Here is a 19,124-nt window from a genome sequence, read left to right as displayed (position 1 = left end):
TGTCCTCCGGTGCCTGATCAATAAGACGACTGTCTTGGAAAGCAATAGAAATGAGAACTTTGAATTTTAATATGGATGAAGCATTACAGTGCACAACAAGATACCGCTTCTGCTGTATCTGTGTTTAGTGAATGTTAGAATTGTTTTTGGTTTTTTTAGCACGCAATTAGTTTTATTGACTGGCTTGCCAATTTGTTGCTTGCAATTTGAGACGGTGTGACACATCTTAAATGGCGCTTATCATGTTTTGGCAGGAAAACGAAAGTGCAATGCAGTGTGCAGGCAGGTGATAAATGTGGTGGAGAAATAAATTTACTCATCGAGGGAGAGATGGAGCAATTAAGAGGCATGAAGCAACGTTGAAAGAGGGTGACAGATAATGAGACTGGCACCGACAGAGATATGAGCAGCATGATTTAAAGTGGAATGAAGCAATTTATGACTTTTATCAGCCTGCATGAGTGAATATGGTTGACCTCCACGGATCTCCGCCCAATGGTGACCTCTATTAGACCACAATGTAAAAGGCACAATGGAATAATTAAACAGGCTAATGAGAGCAGAGGTCCAAGAACATGTGCATGGAACTGAACTTTTATCCGTCTTTTCTTTTCCTCTAGGTTGATACCAGTGTTGAGATCTGAATTTACAGGAACATCCTTTGTGTTTGAGAGGCGGAAAAATGTTAATACGGTGATAATATTGTTTCCATTACAGAGTACAGGCCTGAATGTGAGCCAGCGAACGCCGGTTCCTGGCAAACGAATAAATCTTTAACCAGATTAGTTTACTGCAGTCTGAGTAAGCACAAGGTCTGGACTGCAGCTGCTGGCAAGCAGACGGTGAGAAATTAGAATCTGGCAAAATAGTTGTCATGAAAACAAACACCCTCCTTTTGATGTTATTGTCCTCATTTCTATTCCTCTTTCCTCACGTCTACCGCTGCCACTCACTCTCTGGGAATAAACTTGATTATTATAAAGAGGATATCAGGCTACTGCCGATCAAATGGTTAATTAGTCCTCTGCCTTAATAAATGTACTATTTTCAGTCGTGTGCTAATAAAACCCTGTGAATTCATAGTGTTGTTTCAGGAAATACTCTAATTTAAACAGTATTTTAAGTATTAAACGCTGACTGCTTGCAGTTTTTAAGGTTTGCTCTTACTAATATGAAGCTTGCACCTGTGTGGAATTAATCAGGTGTGGACAGTATGTGTAGTAGTAGTAGTTTGATCTATTGATGCAGGTTGCAGGATCATCCAGGTCATGATTTATGATAAACAAAGCAACTGGACTCATTAGTCCACTTACAACATGGTTTTAAAAAGAGTTAAGACTCTCAAGATTTTCTGCCTTTTAGTTGTCTAGCTACCCATAGCAGGGTTTCCCATATAATGGTAACACTACGGCGTCCCGCCAGAGTCTAATTTACTCCGCCATGGTCTCATTACTAATCGGAAATATTTCCGCAAACAACATTGTGCTTGCATTGTGTTTTTCCCTATTGCTCCGGAAAGCATCTCATCTCATCGGGCCCCTGTTGAGGATGCCTCCTGGGAGCCTCCTTGTGAATGTTTACCGGGCAAGGCCAGCTGGGAAAAGACCGAGGGACTACATATCCTGACTGACCTGGGAACACCTAGGGATGCCCCAGAAAGAACTGAGGAGAGGGATGTCTGGGTTTCCCTGCTTAGCCTGTTGCCTGACCTGACCTCAGATAATCAGTTCAATCAATACCTGTCTAATTTTGGTGTAAAGTTCAACTTTGGTAACCTATAACAAGTAGATATATAGTACTGATGGTACTGATGGTTGTGACCTTTGACCAATCCCCCACCGCTACACTAAAGACCTAAATGAGTCAGGAATTGCTGGTATTAATGCAACTTCTGGAGCAGCTGCATGAAGGTATTGTCTCAATTATTGACCAAACTAATGAGCTAATTGATCAAGTTAGCTCTGAGAGCCACAGTGACCCCTGGTTGTGACAGAGCAGTCTTGCCTCTTAGCTAAGCAGGTGTCAGGGTGCAAGAACAGGCAATGGAGACCGAAGAGACGGAGGGACTGATAAAGGCTCGTAGTATGTCTCATGTAGCTACGCCATGAGACGCTGATGCTCTGTGGACAAAGACAGTGGCAGTCTGAGAGGAACCAGGCAGACCTGCTAACCTGCCCAGTTACAGTAAATGATGAGCTTCAGCCGGGTGAGAAGAGGGAGGGAGTCAGGGAGGAGGAGGAGGAGGACGAGCAGGAGCGGCGATGGTGCGGGGAGGTCAGCTCACTCTTCATTAGGCTGTAATTGAATTTCCGAAGCCCATGCAGGGAGGATGTTCGGCTCTCGCTCTCCCTGCGGGGGAGAGTTGGCTCGCTCTGGCATCCTAACCTCCCCCGATACTTTCAAGGTTAGCTCAGCTAATGGCCAACTCTCTCCACGGATTTCTCTGCTCGCCATCTGTCATCTGCATGTCCGACCATGTAGGCGAGCAGGTACACCCTCCATCATGTGAGGCTGCTCCAGTACAGGGAAGCAGGGAGCTAAAGACAGTGTTGGGCACTGCAGAAGGCCGCCTCTGGCCCTGATAACAGCCCACGCTCATCAGGGCAGTGACTCCACATGGGACCTGCAGTGACCCAGTGGTAAAGTTGACCTGCAAAGTTGGAATTCATTATTATCTCCCCTCAAAAAAAAAAAAAGTTGATAGATGGATATGATAAAGTATTACAGACACTTAGCTGACAGGTAAACTTATTATTTTGTGAAATAATGAAAAATATGCCATTTCCTCTCTGGAAAACCAGACCAACTTCCTCGTCCACGCTTATTTTTTTCTCTGTGGTGGTCTGGACTCTGGGCAGGTCTTGATGTGGTGATAGATAGAAGAGTAAGGGTGACATAGTCATACACGTCATCTGAGCTCATGGAGTTGAATTAGATTATGACAAAATGGCTCTGATTGGTTGTAGGTCTCACACTTTATATCCAAATGGCGTGTTACCAGACCCCCTTTTCAGTTTCAGCTTTTCCTGCATCCCCTGGTTAGAAATCTCGCTATGAGACATCCAAAACATGACAGAAGCTCCCAACCTGAGAGCACAGCCAGGCCTGAAAGCTGATGTGTGGCAGCGTTTTAAAAATGACTGCATGAAGCACGACAAAAGCAGAGCCAACTAGAAGAACTGGGAATACCACAAATATTAGTTTAGTGAAAATCTCTTGATTTGAGAATTAAATGTCTCTAAATGAACTGAATTAAATCAAATCAGAGCCTTGTGAATCTAAATAGAATAGAAACAGGAAATCAGTAGCAATAGCCGGCCCTTACATCCATTTATCTATGAATGTGGTTTCAAGTTGGGGGGGGGGGGGGGGCAAGTCATTGAATGCCTCATTTAATGGACTCTATATTTTGTTTTCTGTTAAATCAAATACATTCGACCTACTTATTCATATGCACGGGCACACATCACTCTTCTCTGCCTTGCTCTTCAGTCACGTTCATTTTATTTGTTTTTGCAAATTTTCCTTTCTCTAATAAAGCTGTGTTTTGAAGGGCTGGGAGTAAACGGCTTTTTTTTCCTCTACATGAGAGCCCGCTTGAGGCAGTGGAGCATGTTATCATGTTTTAGCAAGTGTTTATTTTTTTTCCTCCTTTTTAATTGGAGTGTACTTTGGAGATGAGAGGGGTTCTCCGGGGAGGCTGACTTCATTAGCACCTGTAAGTGTCCAGACATGTTGGCGAAAAGGGAGAAGATGGAGAGAGGAAGGCAGACTGGGAGGGCTGCCGTTCATAAATGCTTGTTGCAGAGGATTTGGAGCGAGTCAAAAGTCCATGTCCTCGTCTCAGACAAGCTGTTTTCCCTGTTTTATAACACTGACTGAACACCACTTTGCTGAAAGAAGACATTTTCATTATTTTGTCCTGTTTTCATAAAACGGTTATTATCATTATTATTACTATTATTATTATTATGATGATGATGATGATGATGATGATGATGATGATTTCCTTTTGAATCAGGATCTACAGCGTCTCCCAGAGGAGCGTCATCAGTAGCCATAATAGTGGAAATAACTGGCATTGTGCCAGCTTAATGGGGCTGCTGTTAATACCAACACAATCATAATGGAAGTTAACCATTAAGCACAAGGCAAAGCAGGAGAGGGAGGAACAAGGAGCAATGAGCAGTGAGAAAATAAAAGGCGGTGTTTCAGCTGAAGGATTCTTATTGTGTTTTAACAGCTTTACCCAAAGAACGGGGAGGAGGACGTATTAGCCGCTTAACAAATCCACAACAACAACAAGAGAAAAAGAAGCTCTAATGGACGCATCGGGAATGATTAGACAGTTAGCTGAATGCACTTATTCTAATCACAAGGAGACTAGCGTTTTATTAATCTAATGTTGGTGTCACACTTGCTGCCTGATGGAGGACAGCCGTGACGAATGAGAGTGAGTTTCAGTGCTCACCAAGCCTCTTTATACTGGATGAATGGACTCAGATACGTGGCCTGCCTTGACCATAGACTGTAGAAAAAATGAATGACGCGTCTCCATTACCTTTCAGTGGTCAAACTGAGGCTAGTATCCCGTGGCTACTGGCAGATCCATCCTGCAAAATTATAGCCCGACTCTCAGCAGTACTGTCGTAGATTGGCTTCGTCATTGACACGCCCGTTTTCCCTACAATCACGTTCCTAAGCGACCGCTTAACAGTGGTTGTCAATGGCAACTGTAAACTAAAAGTTTCTGGAGAATGGTGAGTAGAAGTTTTTATTCAGCAGGCAGACAGAACAGGTAAAACCCCAAGCTGTTCACAGGGAACAACTTCAACTGTCCTAAGCTTCCCTTGTTTACCCGCTGCTCCCTCTCTAATCTCCACCTGCGTTTTAAAATAAATGTCATGCCACTTTTCAAGTAAATATTGGTGGCTTTCCCCCTGATGTCTTTACCAAATGCTGTCATGCTATTTTTTAAAGTTCACTACTTTAAAATAAAGATGGAACACATCGAGGAGAGGTTGACCGAGGAGGTTCAGAGATAGAAACATGTGTACGACTCGTCTACGGCGAAATTTCGTCGATAGTTTCAGTCGCCATTGTTGAAAGTGAAGCAGGAAGTGGAAACAAAAATGAACCCGACTGGCAAAAAAGACAAAGCGCCGGCTAGTGTTTGGGTGGAGTTGTTACAGAGCAAGACAGACTGATGAGTGCACAAGTATAAATGGCTCACACCGGCGTAGGGGTCTATGTCCTGCAGTTCTTTAAATGAGCCTTAAAACACCCACATTTGAGCCATTTTAGGGGCCATGAGGATGTTTAACCTTTTAAAACCGAATTTATCTCCAGCAGCACGTTTGCGCATTTTGGATTACCATAATTACACCATAGTTTGCGCAATCAGAAGAATTCCAACGGTTTCTGAAAGCTGTGACGTTGCGCTTTACAGCCAATATGGTGTCATTATAGTAATTTCACTTGTACCTCTCCTGGGAGATATTACTTATAGCATGCAGTGCATTGTAAATAACTGCCAGATATGAAAGGCCCAGGTATTCTGGAAAAATTGGCCAAAAGCACTTACTCACGGGACATTTTCTGACCTTTTTTTTCGTCAACACAAGCAAAAAAGTCCAGGTGCGCGTTTTGCAGCTTAGGTGTTAAAGGGTTAAATTAAAAATATAATAAATGGCCCAATTAGTAGTTTAAAGCTCTTCCTCTGTCTCCCCCCTCTTCTTTCAGCAGTCATTAACAGTACCTAGACAGCAATACAGTAAGAAACCTAGGTCCAAGCTGGGAGGCTGCCGTCCTACTCTTGACAATGACTCTCAAGGACTAACAATCCCCACAGGGATATTTTTACAGCAGTCGACAGCAGCAGTACGAGAGCCGCCCGACAGGATGAGGTTCGGAGATTTACAGTGAACACAACATCCGTGCTGCTGTGTTAACACTGACTAACAGTGACTGTTTCTGCTGCTGTTTGGTCTTTATGAAGTGAGTTTGGCCTCTGCCTTCCTCTGTCGTATCACTGCTTCCACTTGTCCAGCAAATAATGTTCCGCATTTGACTGTTTTTGCGTTTTAATGCAAGATATATGTGAGGGTTCTAAGTCGTCCAGGCCAAAAACAGGCTGACATCAGGGCAACTGGACTTTCTGGGTACTAGAGTACTAGAGACAGGCCTTTTTCTAGGCAGTTAGCATTAAAGTTCCTTTAGGTTCAAAGCTTTGATTGAATTTTTTGATGCATTTTATTACTACTTGTGAATTAGATAGCAGTATTTCAAAGGAAATTTGGCATGAATATGTTCCTGGACCACTACAGAAGGAGAACAAATGTGGTGTAACATTCAAGTTTCCCAAAACATGTACTTGCTTTTTAGCAGAATATCTTCCTGTATTTTTGCAAGCTAATGAAAAAACTAGGTAATTCAGAAAATGAAAGTGACTGCTGGCATTAATGTCCTAACTGGCCAGAAATCCAAACTAGACAAATGGAAAACTGAAACCAAGGTGCATAATTAGATTTTTTAGTGAGAGGTGCTTGACGCCCGAGAGAGTGGTTGTGAAATAATTACACCTCAAATACCCTCGGCCCAAACAATACCCAAACAGAGGGAGAACACTAACACTGGAAACAACTTAATGCACCATCGATAAATGACTGCAGTCAATCAGTAGCAGCTTTCCTGAATAATTCTCACTCTTCAAACGCGTTCGTCTCCCACGAGGATGAAGGCTGATTGAGAATCTGATCCGCTCAAGCATGAGCCGTAGTATCACACAGACCTCAGACCAGCTACCGAAAAGTGGAAATGAACTTGATTAGGAGGGTAAATATAATTTGGACCCAGGAGATCCGGGTCCTGGATGGATCAGGATACTGGAGCAACTGTTGGTGAAAAGATGTGATATTGATGGTTGAGATTAAATAGATTAAGAATCAACATGTTGCACATCGATGTCCCGGTCAAGATTATTTGCCCACCCCCAATCTGATACTAATCTTTTAATATTGAGTATAGGCCAATCTGATCTTAAATACACAAAGTGTGCTCCCCTGTAGATTCATTCAAGACATTTCTTACCTTAATTGTTCTCATGGATCGTGTGACTGGATTAAGGCAGCTCGTACCTTGGCCCATTTATCAGCCAATTTCTGTACTGTAGAAGTGGGCTGGTCTAACGCCGTAACCCTCTCTGTATTCCATTTTTATTTTTATTTTTTGGTGGCAAATGAAGTTGGTAGTATTGACTAACAATCACCTACTAGAACCTTGTAAAGTTCTTCCACACAGCAGATTGAATCTGCCAGTAACTACCAATAAAACAGAAAAGAAAGAAGATGTTTTGACGCTACTACAAGGACGTGGTTTCAATTTATGGCAGACCTAAAATAAATAACTACAAAACATCAGCCTTGGCTGAAGCCTGATACAGAGCCAATCATTTTGAAAATGTCTGCATCGGGACATCCCTGATTTTGCATGTGCAAGCACACACACACATCTGAGCAGTGTTGGTTTGTGGAAATGGAAGACGAAGACGAAGGAATTTCAACATATCCAGCAGCATATTGGTGGAGATGTCAGTGTTTGCTGAGCGGCAGTAGCATGTGTGCCTGTGCTGTAAATGTGTGACAGTGCTTGAAGGCAGAGATGTGAAATTGTCCATCCTTCCCTCTTGCTTATCAAAATGCTGCTTTCACCATTTTGTGCACATTTGTAATACGTCATTTATCACCGGCTCAGTGGCTGTTTAAGATGTGAGTATTTTGTGTAAAAAAAAAAAAAAAAAAAGCTTATATCATCACAGACTTTCCTTCAGCATCCTTTTCTTTCTTTTTTTTGTTTTTAATGACTCTTGCAAAAAAGCATCTTCTGATGTTCCCAGCCTGGCGCTCGGCTAAAAAAGGGAGGATGTGTGATGGAGTTCACAGGAGCAGCAGAATATTTTGGGGGAATAAATTAGCAGCTTGGCTCTTTGGTGCCACGCCAAGACGTCTGGGAAGTAATCCAGCACCTTGGAAAGACAGGATTTGGTTGCCATATTGGATCCACTGTAATTTGAGGTTAATTGAATTCAAAACCCCTCTTGCATCAACCAAATAAAGAAAGAAATACTGAAGTCGGGATTGAGGAACTGCATTCATGGATGAAATAGTAACCGAAATCAGTCTGTGAATTGTCAACAAGCGTGACGTTGCCGTGGTTGAACACATGTGACGAGCTGCTGCCCACACTTCACTGTTACCTCTTCTTTGACTGGCTTTAGAGTTGGTATTATCATATAGCAATAAGCGGATCAGAGAAAGGTGCTGTACATTCCAGAGTATATGAAGGGCAGCGGATGTTTGGTTGTTTGGTAAATGGAGGTCCCCGGAAGTGACCCAGGCGTCGATGATGTCTGAAGCTCAGGGTTAGGGTTTAAGGTCCTCCAATTCTAATAATGACTAATGTGTTTGCCGACGTCAGCCTGCTCTCCTTAGAGTGATTTATGGCCTCGACAATTTTCAGTAAACCAGAGAAACCATATTCCAATTTATTCAGGTCAAATTAACCATTCATAATTAGACGCAGTGACCTTTCCTGCTTCCCTCTCCCGTCTCTGAATGTGCCGTACATGTGATGCAAATGTTCCCTGTTAAGTCTTGTCATTAGGAAGGTGATGTAAGAATCAGCCCATGCAGGGCAAAAGTTGCTTGAATCAATCTCCTAATGGTTAATAGCTAATGGGCTGATTTATTGCCGTGTTATGGAGGTGAAGGCGAGCCTATTCCTGCGAGGGTGACACTGACCCTACGCTGGCCCTCAGCTATTATTCCATTGTCAGAGCCTTGCTGCATACATTAATGAGTCATTATAACACTGAATAAGTAGAGATTAGATGATTAGAGATCTAGACTTTCTACTATGAGGCTTGTCTGAGCAGGTTTTGAGTACGAGCTTGGATACGTGGTTTCTCTACAGCAAGTTTAGCAAACGCCTACGGCCATTAGTTTATAAAAATAAATGAGACTAAACATTTAAATACATTTAGAATAAAACAATACATCAACCTGATTATGCAAACCACACCATCAGTTGCTTAAACACAGCATTAAATATTAATTTCCTTCCACACATATAAGAGGGGCTAATTTGAGCCAGACCACTTCAGGCAGGTTGCATCTCAGACGAGGCCTTCAGGCTTAACCAGGAGAGACCTCTGTGACACGTTGATAGACAGCGGCCCTCACCCTGCTCTTGATTACTGCTCTGTTCTAATTCGCTTTGCTCTGCTTTAATAATGTCTGATCTGATGTGCTCTCGTCAACAAAGACTCCTCTGATGTGGATTGGTTTCTCTGTGGAGGGGACGGGGGGTTTTGGGAGATACTGTATGCTGTCATTTACTCTGAGCCATTAAAAAAATAAATCACAGGGGAGCGAGGAAAGAAGGAAGGATGGATTGATGGATGGATGGTGAGACGTTTCTCGGGACCTGCTGGCTTCAGGTTTGTTGGTTTTGGCTGGTCTTGTCTTGTGCCTCGTGGTCTTCAGCGTCTCAGCTGTCTGTTGGGATCACAAGTACCTCCCCAATAGTCGACTGCTGCCAAACAGTATGAGCTGAATGAGAGCGGTGAGATGAAGAGAGGGAACAAAGAAGGGACAAGGAGTGAAGACAGAATAGATTCTGAAGGGAACGACGGAGCTAAAGACGTTCTGTCTGTCATTAAAGCAGCTGCAGGTTATACCGTGAAGGTGTCACCAGACTGCAGCCTTTCTTCCATCCTCCTCTGATATTCAAAATCCAATTAGCGGTTGTGTTGGAGGGGGGCGTTGCTTTGTGACGGCAGGCCATTTGTACGAACCGCTATCAATGAGGAACACTGACAGAGGTAATGTGTTATTAATGTGAGGACAGGCTGCCTGTACTCGGCCAGTAATGCTCTATTTTCTGGTCTTTGTTCTTGTTTAAATTTAGATGTACATGGCCAGTAACATCAGTTAATTGAAACCCATTCTCATTGTTATTTTACCGACAGACAGCCAGGCTCTCTTTTACAGTGTCATGACTTCCTCCTGGTAGTGTAAATCTGTGCACAGTTATGGATCTTGTCCTAATTGTGTTAGCAGAGATGTTTTTCTGCGTGACGTCGCCTGTAAACTTTAACATCGGTGTTTAAAGGCACCGTCCGTGATTAATTACTGAAACAGGCTCGGGAAACGCAGGCGCTTCTGGACCTTGAATAGCCGTTATTACGTTGAATTAAAAGATAAAGCTGGCGTTATCTTATCGTCTAATTATGGTGAACAAGAGAAGAGAGAAAAAACTGCAATTAATTGATGTTGCTAACAATTTTAGGGCGGGCTTAGCTGGAAAAAGAAAAATGTGATAGTGAGGACAAATATCTGAGTTTTGGGTAAATGTGTGTGAGGGCAGCAGTCCAATTAAAAGTCACCCAGGACTTAACTCTTCTCAGTAGTTAAAATGGAATTTAAATGAGAAACTATTTCACATTTAGTGCCAGTTTTTCAGAACTTCAGGGTTTCCGGGACTCTGCTCTCAAAATAGCTGGTAGCAGTTGGTAAGACTAGTGGAGCGAGATAAACAGGGAGGGTGGCGGGGCCATTGTGCAGACCGTGGCGTCCAGATAAAAGTGTTGCCAGCCCGTGTGATTAAGCCTAAGCAGATTGGCTGTAGAGGGAGGTTTAAAGCTACATTAGATCAGGGTTAGATAATGATTTTGTCTGTCGGATGGCTCCAGAGTTGGCTCATTCAGCGTTAGCACAAGACGTCCACCAGCTCACATCTTTACACTATTTCAAATGTGGATATGTTTCTGTTTGTAAGTAAAGAGCAAAATGTATTGACTTAACAAGATATTATCGGCTCCTCAGCCGCCTAGAGGATAAGCAGTAATAGATAATAAACGAATGCAAAACTGATGATGCAAATGGACCAGCAGGAATAGCCTGGATTAGCCGTGAACAGATAGAGACAGAACGTGTGAACAGATCTTCCCTACTGAACTCTGACCTAAGCTTTATTACTGTTATGCACCAAAGAGGTGTCAAAGTTCACTGTCTTTAAGCAAACCTGTGGAGCCCCAGGGTGATATAGCACACACCTTCAAGCTTGTTGTGTTGATAGTAAAGGAAGATGTCCTTGAATTCAGCAGTGTATTTCTCATTGTGGTTAATGTTGATGCATTAAGTCTAAATGGTGCCATTGTTCACTGAGGCTGTTTGAATGTGTGATAGAGCCTGATTCTCCTCAGAGTCACTCTATAGACAGTTTGTGTTCCAGGAGACGGACGAATTAAAACACACCGCTGAGTCATATCTGCCTGGGGGGGGGGGGGGAGAACGAGCAATTAAGCATCACATTTTGTGCTTCCCAAATCTGTTTTGTGTTTAGCAAACGAGGAAAACAACATATCTGGAATACTCAAAAAAAAACAACAACAATGCTGAAACAAGGGCAGCTGGATTTGTTTGTTGGGTTTCTTGAAGAGTTTGCCGCTCATCCAGGTAGCTTCTTCAGTTCTGAAAGGCTGATGGAGGGTTGGGGTTTGAATAGTGTCATGACGAGGGGTCTGTAAGGACCAGACTCTCACCTGTAATGTGAGGAATCTGTTTTGGTCTTCTTTTTCATCCCTACTGAGGTGTACTCTAATAGGTGGTTTAGACTTCTTTGCAAACTGGACGCAGACCCTACATAGACCCTGTGTTTCTGCTTTAGTATTTCCAGCTTTTTCTCTGTCTTCACAAGTTTCGGATTGATTGTTTTGGACGAATAAAGATGGAACACATTCAGGAAGGGCTTACTGTAGAGGTTCAGAGATACAAACATTTGTATGACTCATCAAAATTTTGGCGAAAGTTTCAGTCGCCATTGTTGAAAGTGAAGCAGGAAGTAGAAACAAAAATGAACCCGACTGGTAAAAAAGACACAGCGCCGACTAGTGTTTGGGTGGAGTTGTTACAGAGCGAGTCAGACTGATGAGCACACAAGTATAAATGGCTCACACCGGTGTAGGCTTCGTACGTAGGTTACACCGTCTATGACCCATTGATTGGCCAGAGGCTCCAGTCTCACGGTGTGAACAGGGCTCCACTATTCAGAGCTGTATATGATGTCTTTACTCTTCATTTAAAACCATGTGTCGTCTCTATCTCAAATGTGGACACCGTTGTCCTCAAAATGAAGCAAAACATCTAAACATATTCCTCCAGTTGTGGGTGAGTACCTAGCCGGTGCAAACTCTTGTCATATGAGTTTCAGGTGGGCAACACACACAGATGTTAACTCCCCACCTGTGTTCAAGACGTTTCACCCAAGCAGCTTCTTCAGTTCTTAAAGGAACCCTACAAATCCAGTTGCCCATGTTTTTAACTTTTATTTTCTTTCTGGATGTGCTCTAACCTGGATGATTGAGAACCTTCAGACAACCATTATCTGGCAGTCGTGTGGTATTTCTCCAGTCAAGATGGCATTAATAGCAAATAAATTTCAGCAAGATGTTGAGGATCAGAACAGAGACAGATGATGGATGGTATTAGATGCCGCTGCATGACAGATGCAGGAACAGACGGGTGGAAATGTAGAAAGATAACATTTTATATTGACCCTATAAATATTGGGCTTTCGTGGTGTTTCTGATGGAAACACTGTGACAGTAGTCGGCTGGCGAATGTGTTTCATTCATCGGCTCCAGTTTTTATTTATTTTCATTGACCTCTCAGAATTGAGCAGAGATGATTTACAGGCTTCATTCAAGGAGGGATTGATTTGTGTCTGAGGCAGCTGTGATGAAAGATTGGAGAAAAATCCTGAGCCCTTTCTTTGACTGACTGATTGATGCTTTCTGTACCGTGGCCCTCTCCTTTTGTATCTCTATATGTCTTCACCTTCTACAGTATTCCAGTGTATTTCAGCAGATGGGACTTTTCATTTGGCCGACATCTGCCTCTGTGTCGAGATTTATGTGTCACTTCATCTGGAGAAAGACATGAAATCACCCGAGGAGGCACAGCTGTCATGTACACAACCGATAACTGTGTTTTTTAAAACTCTTCTGTGATTAACTGACAATAAACGGAGCTGTTTATTGTACGACAGAGTTTAGTAGTTCTGGTTGAACGTCGAGCTCCATCACAGTTTTTGAAGAAGCGCTGTTATTTTGCCAAAAGATTTTATGACTGCTCGCGTTGGGAGGGGCTGATTTAATTCCATTTTCGGTCGTCACGGTTGGATTTTTTCCTCTTGGGGGTAACATTCTGTCTAATGACTGCAGAAAGGACATAAAAAAGCCAGCGAGTGCAGAAAAATATAAATGAAAGTATAGTTTTTCCCAGTATGGGTGAGAGTGTGTTATGATGTAGAGGCCTAAAGGGGAATATTTGAGTCTGGAGCATGTGGCAGCGGCAGATGTCCTGTTTGATAGTCGACGGCTAATGGTTTAGTTTTCTTTTGATCTTTCTTTGTGAGACTATGTTAGTGAGACTTTGTCCAAAGCATGTGACCTGATGTGACACGGTCAAGATGTCTTCACCCATCTAAACTCTGCTGTCTCTCTCTTATTGTCTTTTCAGAGCACCTGAAGGTGGCGCTAGAGGAGTACATGGTGCGGCTGCCGAAGGTTCGCATCCTGAGGACCAAGAAGAGGGAGGGTCTGATCAGGACCCGTCTGCTCGGAGCAGCCGCCGCTAAGGGGGAAGTCATCACTTTCCTGGACTCCCACTGTGAAGCCAACGTTAACTGGCTGCCTCCTCTGCTGGGTGAGAAAAAGTCTCATATTTAACTTTGAAGGAAACTACCAGGATTAGTGCAAGAGGCAAAAGCGGAATTATAAATTAACGTTTGATCCGTTTCACTCTACATTTAGTTGCACAACCTGCAGCTTGTGTCTATAAGTTTGGTCAATTGTGGGTAAGGCTTACAGTATATGGGTGAAGGTGAAGCACCCATATGTAACCATGTTGCTGAGGATCTGTTGTTCCAGTCTAACTGGATTAGCCCTTGGGACATTTACTCATCCATCACACTGCCAAACAGAAAAGACTCTGAGATTTGTTTCTGCCGGGAGTCTCCTCCGAGGTTGAAACCAGATCAAGATGTTCAGTTGTACGTCAAAAGATATTGATATTATCAAGTCTGTTGATAAATTTGGACTTTGTTAGGGCAGGAGGAAATTTAGAGTATGAATGTGTCTTGTCATCAAATCCAAATCCCTAACTCCATGTCTATGGGTCTATAACCTCAAAAGAGAATTCTGGTTTATTTCAACATGCTGTGTTTCTTATTTATTTCTCAGTATGACTGAGTATGTGATCTGATCAACAGATCAACAGAGCACACATGAAACCTACTCAGAAAATAGAAAAATGAATCATATCCATGTAAGAGGCGTGTGCTTCCAACATCTTTTCATTTTCCTGGAACAAAAGGGATTTGATTTGATTTCATTAGACAGAACTAATATATAAATGGTTGCCAGGTTATTACTCTTTTAAATCCTCCTCTTACTCAGAGTTTAATCTTCTCTAATTCCAGGTATTTCATCACCTCGTTCATTAGATTTGAGTGTGTTGGTGTAGTTTTCTGTTTCCAGTTGAGTAAAACTGAGCCGGTGACTTTAACACAATGCAGCACACACAGCAACACATGTAAAATAGATACTCCATCACCAATCAGTCACATCACTCCACTCAGTAAATTATATCTTAGCTCCCAGAGCACACGACATGGTTAACAGAGTAAAAATATCATTCTGCTGCATGAATACATTTAGAACTGCTCAGCTCCAGACATCTGCTGTCTGTGAAGAGACGTTGTGAGCAGACATTCCTCGGCTACATAAGGTCTAAAGTCACAAAGCTTGACAACCACTTCTCTGCACCATCTGTTGTCATTACCATCTACCAACCTGTCTGCCTCTCTCTGCGTCTCTCAGATCGAATCGCCCAGAACAGGAAGACCATCGTGTGTCCGATGATCGACGTCATCGACCACGACAACTTTGGCTACGAGACGCAGGCGGGTGATGCCATGCGAGGGGCGTTTGACTGGGAAATGTACTACAAACGGATCCCCATCCCATCAGAGCTGCAGAAGGACGACCCCAGCGAGCCCTTTGAGTGAGTTATTTTTGACCCGTCTGACATTTGGCCTGGGGGAACTTGGTCCTGATTGTCTGATTGTGGAGGGTGAGCATACATCTGCGGCACAAGCGTCCCCAGCGGGAGTCGAAACCTTTCATCTGGTTGTGTTAGCGCCGCGCGGTCGAGTGATTTACTCTGGACCTTTTAATCCTGATGATTCACCGAAGGCCTTTGTCAGCGCTGCTCATTCACACATTTGCATCTGGCTGTTGTAAAGCTCGGTCACTGAAAGGACTACATCCATGTTTAGCTGCTGAATCTGAACATAAATCATTTACATTATATTGTTGGACTTGTGTCCTCTGTGGTCGGAATGATTTTACACCTTAACAGGCGGTTTAGACTTCTGCGTTGATGCATAATCTACGGCGACAGAACAGACCCTAGCACTGTAACTGGCGTGCACATGCGCCAGATATATAACTATGCACCGCGGCAACGCAGAGCACAAGAGCTGTGATTGGTCCACATGGTTGTAGTGCTTCCACTTTAGTATTTCCGGCTGCTTCTACATTTGAGCAAATTTCTAATGGATTGTTTTGGATCAATAAAGATGGAACACATGGAGGAAATGTCCCGCAGTACTCTAAAAGAGCCTTTAATACTGAGCTTTTAAAAAGAACTGTGTTTCTGTCTCATATTTATTCATTTTAATGATTTAGTCAGTGCACTACAAGTTATCTGAAGCATAAAATATGTCTTGTTAACAGGACCTGGGAATTTCCGTATGCACAGATATGTTTGAGATCCATTCATCTCCCAAAACTTGAGACACCAGTTAACCTTTCCAGATTTTTAACCACCTGTTTGGTACACATTTAGTTGTAGTTTCTTCACTTAAAACAAGTATTAGTTTTATAGAAAGTGATAAATGCGATAATCAGTTAGTCCCAACTTTGTAGAAGCAATAATTTGCTGCTTATGTGTGATTTAGTATCATTTCAAAGTCAGCGCTGCAGGTTCTCTGCCAATGGTTGGAAAAAATTAGTTATTTGGAAAATTGTGAAATGAGTAAAAGATGATTGACTTGAATCTGACTGTGAAAATGAGGTCTGCTTGTTTCAGTTGCATGTGTTGGTACTCCCTTTAAAGTTATCACTGCATTTATTTGACATACAGATAAATGAGGATACTATCACATCTCCAACAATGCTCCAGTCTAAGTAGTGACTGACTGACTACATTTCTCAATACACAACTGTGTGTACAGGTAACATATAAATAATGGAAGCCAGAAAAATAGGACACACTTTGCTGTTTGTGAGGCCAGATAGCTCAGACGCTCCATTTGTGAATCTTGAGGAATTAGTCTGGCATCAGACACAGAAAAATTTTGCCCAAGGCTTCTTGGGTGTCCTGGGAAATACAGTAGGTATCAGCAGGCGGAGCGGGCGTGCTGCAGAAAGACATGAAGCTAAAGGAAAAACGAGCTGCAGAACAATCTGAATCAATCCTCATTTTGTGAATTAGTCTGCTCTTCTTGCCCAATGAAATGACCTTCATCAGTGCAAATCCAATTTGAGTCGCAAAGATTTTCATTTTCATTCTGATTGACATTGACGCAGCGGAGAATGAGGCATGGTGGGATGACAGAATCCATCTCAGAGGTGTGTGTGTGTGTGTGTGTGTGTGCCCTCGTGCACCAGAGTACGATTTTATCCCTGTTCTCCTGCGTCTCTTACGGCCTCTATTGTCGGTGCCATCACCTCTCTCTTCCTTCATTTCTGCCTCTCTCTATCTCTCTCCCTCCTTTGGGCTTCGGTGTTTCAGTTGGCAATACGTTCAGGCCTTGACTCGTTCCTCAAGGTCAGTAGACTGAAATGGAGAATATCAACTTGAGCATTTCTAAGTGAATCTAATTTGCGAGTTGGAATATTCATGGACCATTGAGTTAAATCTTTTCTCCTCCAGCAGACAGCCGCTTGACAAGGACCCAGGAAGACCGAGCAGTGATACCTCCTCCCAGAATAGTTTAAAATTTGCAAAATTAACATTTACATCAGGAACCGTTGATACCAGAATAAGAGAAGAACAAGCATTAAATGTAGACAGGTTTTGGCCACTGAAGATATATCTCAGCTAAGAATATTACAGACCATAGTTCTGGCATGTTTTTTTCCAGTAGTCAAAAAATGTTGAGGTTTGATACTGAGCCGTGCGCACTAGGAGTTGTACAGACTAGTGGACTAGTCACTGATCACGTGACGACAACAACATGGACGCCTACTAGAAGACAGCTGAGGAGTCCGGTGGGTCGTTGCAGCAAACTAGCAGCGGTTCATCAAGTGTGTGGAAATACTTCACTAAAGATGAAGCCCATACTACTGTGACATGTCAGTCCTCAAAAGGCTAACGCTAACGCTAGCAGAGGAACGGTCCAAATCCTCTGGACAGCAGTCAGTTAACAACTTCACCAAACGTCCTGTGGTAACAGAGATAAGGAGGCTGCACATCGACTATTTGATAAAGTTATTAGACCTTTAGCTGCTACACTATCCCATCTAACAACACACTGTGGAGTACTATTAAATGCTACTGATGGTGCTGAGGTGCTGCCTGTTTTTATACAGGCTATACACATCTGCAGCTCACAGTATGTAGCACATGAGCTGTCTGTTCTCAGCAGATGGATTCAGGTCTAGATTATAGATTTCATTACTTTCTACTGGGTTTTTATTAGTGACATCATCAATAACTAGTCGACTTGACTTTCATCACGTAACAGTCGACTTTAAAAGATCTGAACTCGTGCAACCTCTTGTAGGCAGATGATGAACCCAGTATTTTGCTCATGCTGTTGGGTTTTACTTGCTGTTTTCTGAACTGTTGAGGTCAGTTTGGTCAACGCTGGTCAATATTCATTCAGCAGAGCTGCACACTGGCTGAAAGCAGAGGTCTGCAGTCGTGCGGTAGAAATCCAATTTGCCACTGTGTTTCCAATGGGATTTTCTTCTTTGAAAAGAAATTTGATTTAATGTCGAAATGCTTTAGACTGGCAACCATTCAGAGCCGCACGATATCACCCCCGTCTTAGAAAGATTACATGAATAAATGCTCCTGAAACTTTGTCGTCGAAGGCTCAGCTTGTACCTCACAGTGTGTGTGAACAGGTAATCAAAAGGAGTCCGTATGGGGTCCTGGTACTAACAGATGGTCTGGTGCTGTAGAATTTCTGTGTATGTGTGTTTGCATGTCCAGTAGCACGGTAATGACGTCTGTAAACAAAGCCAGACCAAGAATCAGAATCCAGTTTAGGGTCTCTGTGAGCAACAGTTAGAGCTACAGTAGATTTATTTGATTCTGAAACTGTCTTTCACCAAGACACAGTTCCTGTATGGCAACACAATAAAATGGTTCCTAAGCAACACAGGAGCCGCAGCAGGAGATGTGACTTTGGGTCAGCTCATTACCATTTTAAATGAAGTGTTGTGCAGCTACAGGTGTTTTTGTCTGGTTTTTACTAGCAGCTGTTTGCCAGAAAAGGAAATTAGCACCGTTACTGTTTCTGTTGCAATCTATTGTTTCTTCAGTAGGTGAATGTTGCTGGAGCATTTAAGGAGGAAATAAACTATTTAACCAACAAATTATTAAAAATATTTACTATAGAAATAGAGAGTACCAGAGATACTGTACATAACTGTATGTACAATGTTGTATGTTTGTCTCCTTTTCTAAAGCGGCTCAAAAGACTCATAACATATAAAAGGGACTCCAGATCACAGTTGAAGGTTCAAACATTGTGTGTTTTATTTAAACTTCCAGAGAGAGCTGGGGAGAAAACCAAACTAAAAAGGGGCTGTAGGTGCCGGCCAGAAAGAACAAAAGAGGAAGTTGGAACAGGGCCAGCACACATGGGGCAGTAGGACCCCGACCTCAGTCCACTAAGTAACCAGACTACTTAAACTAAACCTAAATAATATAAACAAAAGCCGAAAACAGGACTAAAGGACAAAACTAAAATAATAATGCCCACGA

General features: G+C 42.7%; 1 protein-coding gene across 1 annotated transcript in view; it reads left to right on the top strand.

Moving 5' to 3' along the window:
- galnt10 (UDP-N-acetyl-alpha-D-galactosamine:polypeptide N-acetylgalactosaminyltransferase 10 (GalNAc-T10)) overlaps positions 1-19,124 on the top strand; it is an 89,799-nt gene that overhangs the window by 49,300 nt on the left and 21,375 nt on the right. Inside the window, exons 5-6 of the mRNA XM_084564642.1 lie at positions 13,581-13,766; positions 14,942-15,125. Of these exons, the coding sequence (XP_084420768.1) occupies positions 13,581-13,766; positions 14,942-15,125 (370 nt within the window). The remainder of the gene's footprint in view (positions 1-13,580; positions 13,767-14,941; positions 15,126-19,124) is intronic.

This window comes from Chelon labrosus (assembly GCF_963514085.1).
Source record: "Chelon labrosus genome assembly, chromosome: 17".
Lineage (NCBI taxonomy): Eukaryota > Metazoa > Chordata > Actinopteri > Mugiliformes > Mugilidae > Chelon > Chelon labrosus.
Note: the sequence above shows the minus strand (reverse complement) of the source record. Positions and strands in the feature narration are given on the sequence as shown.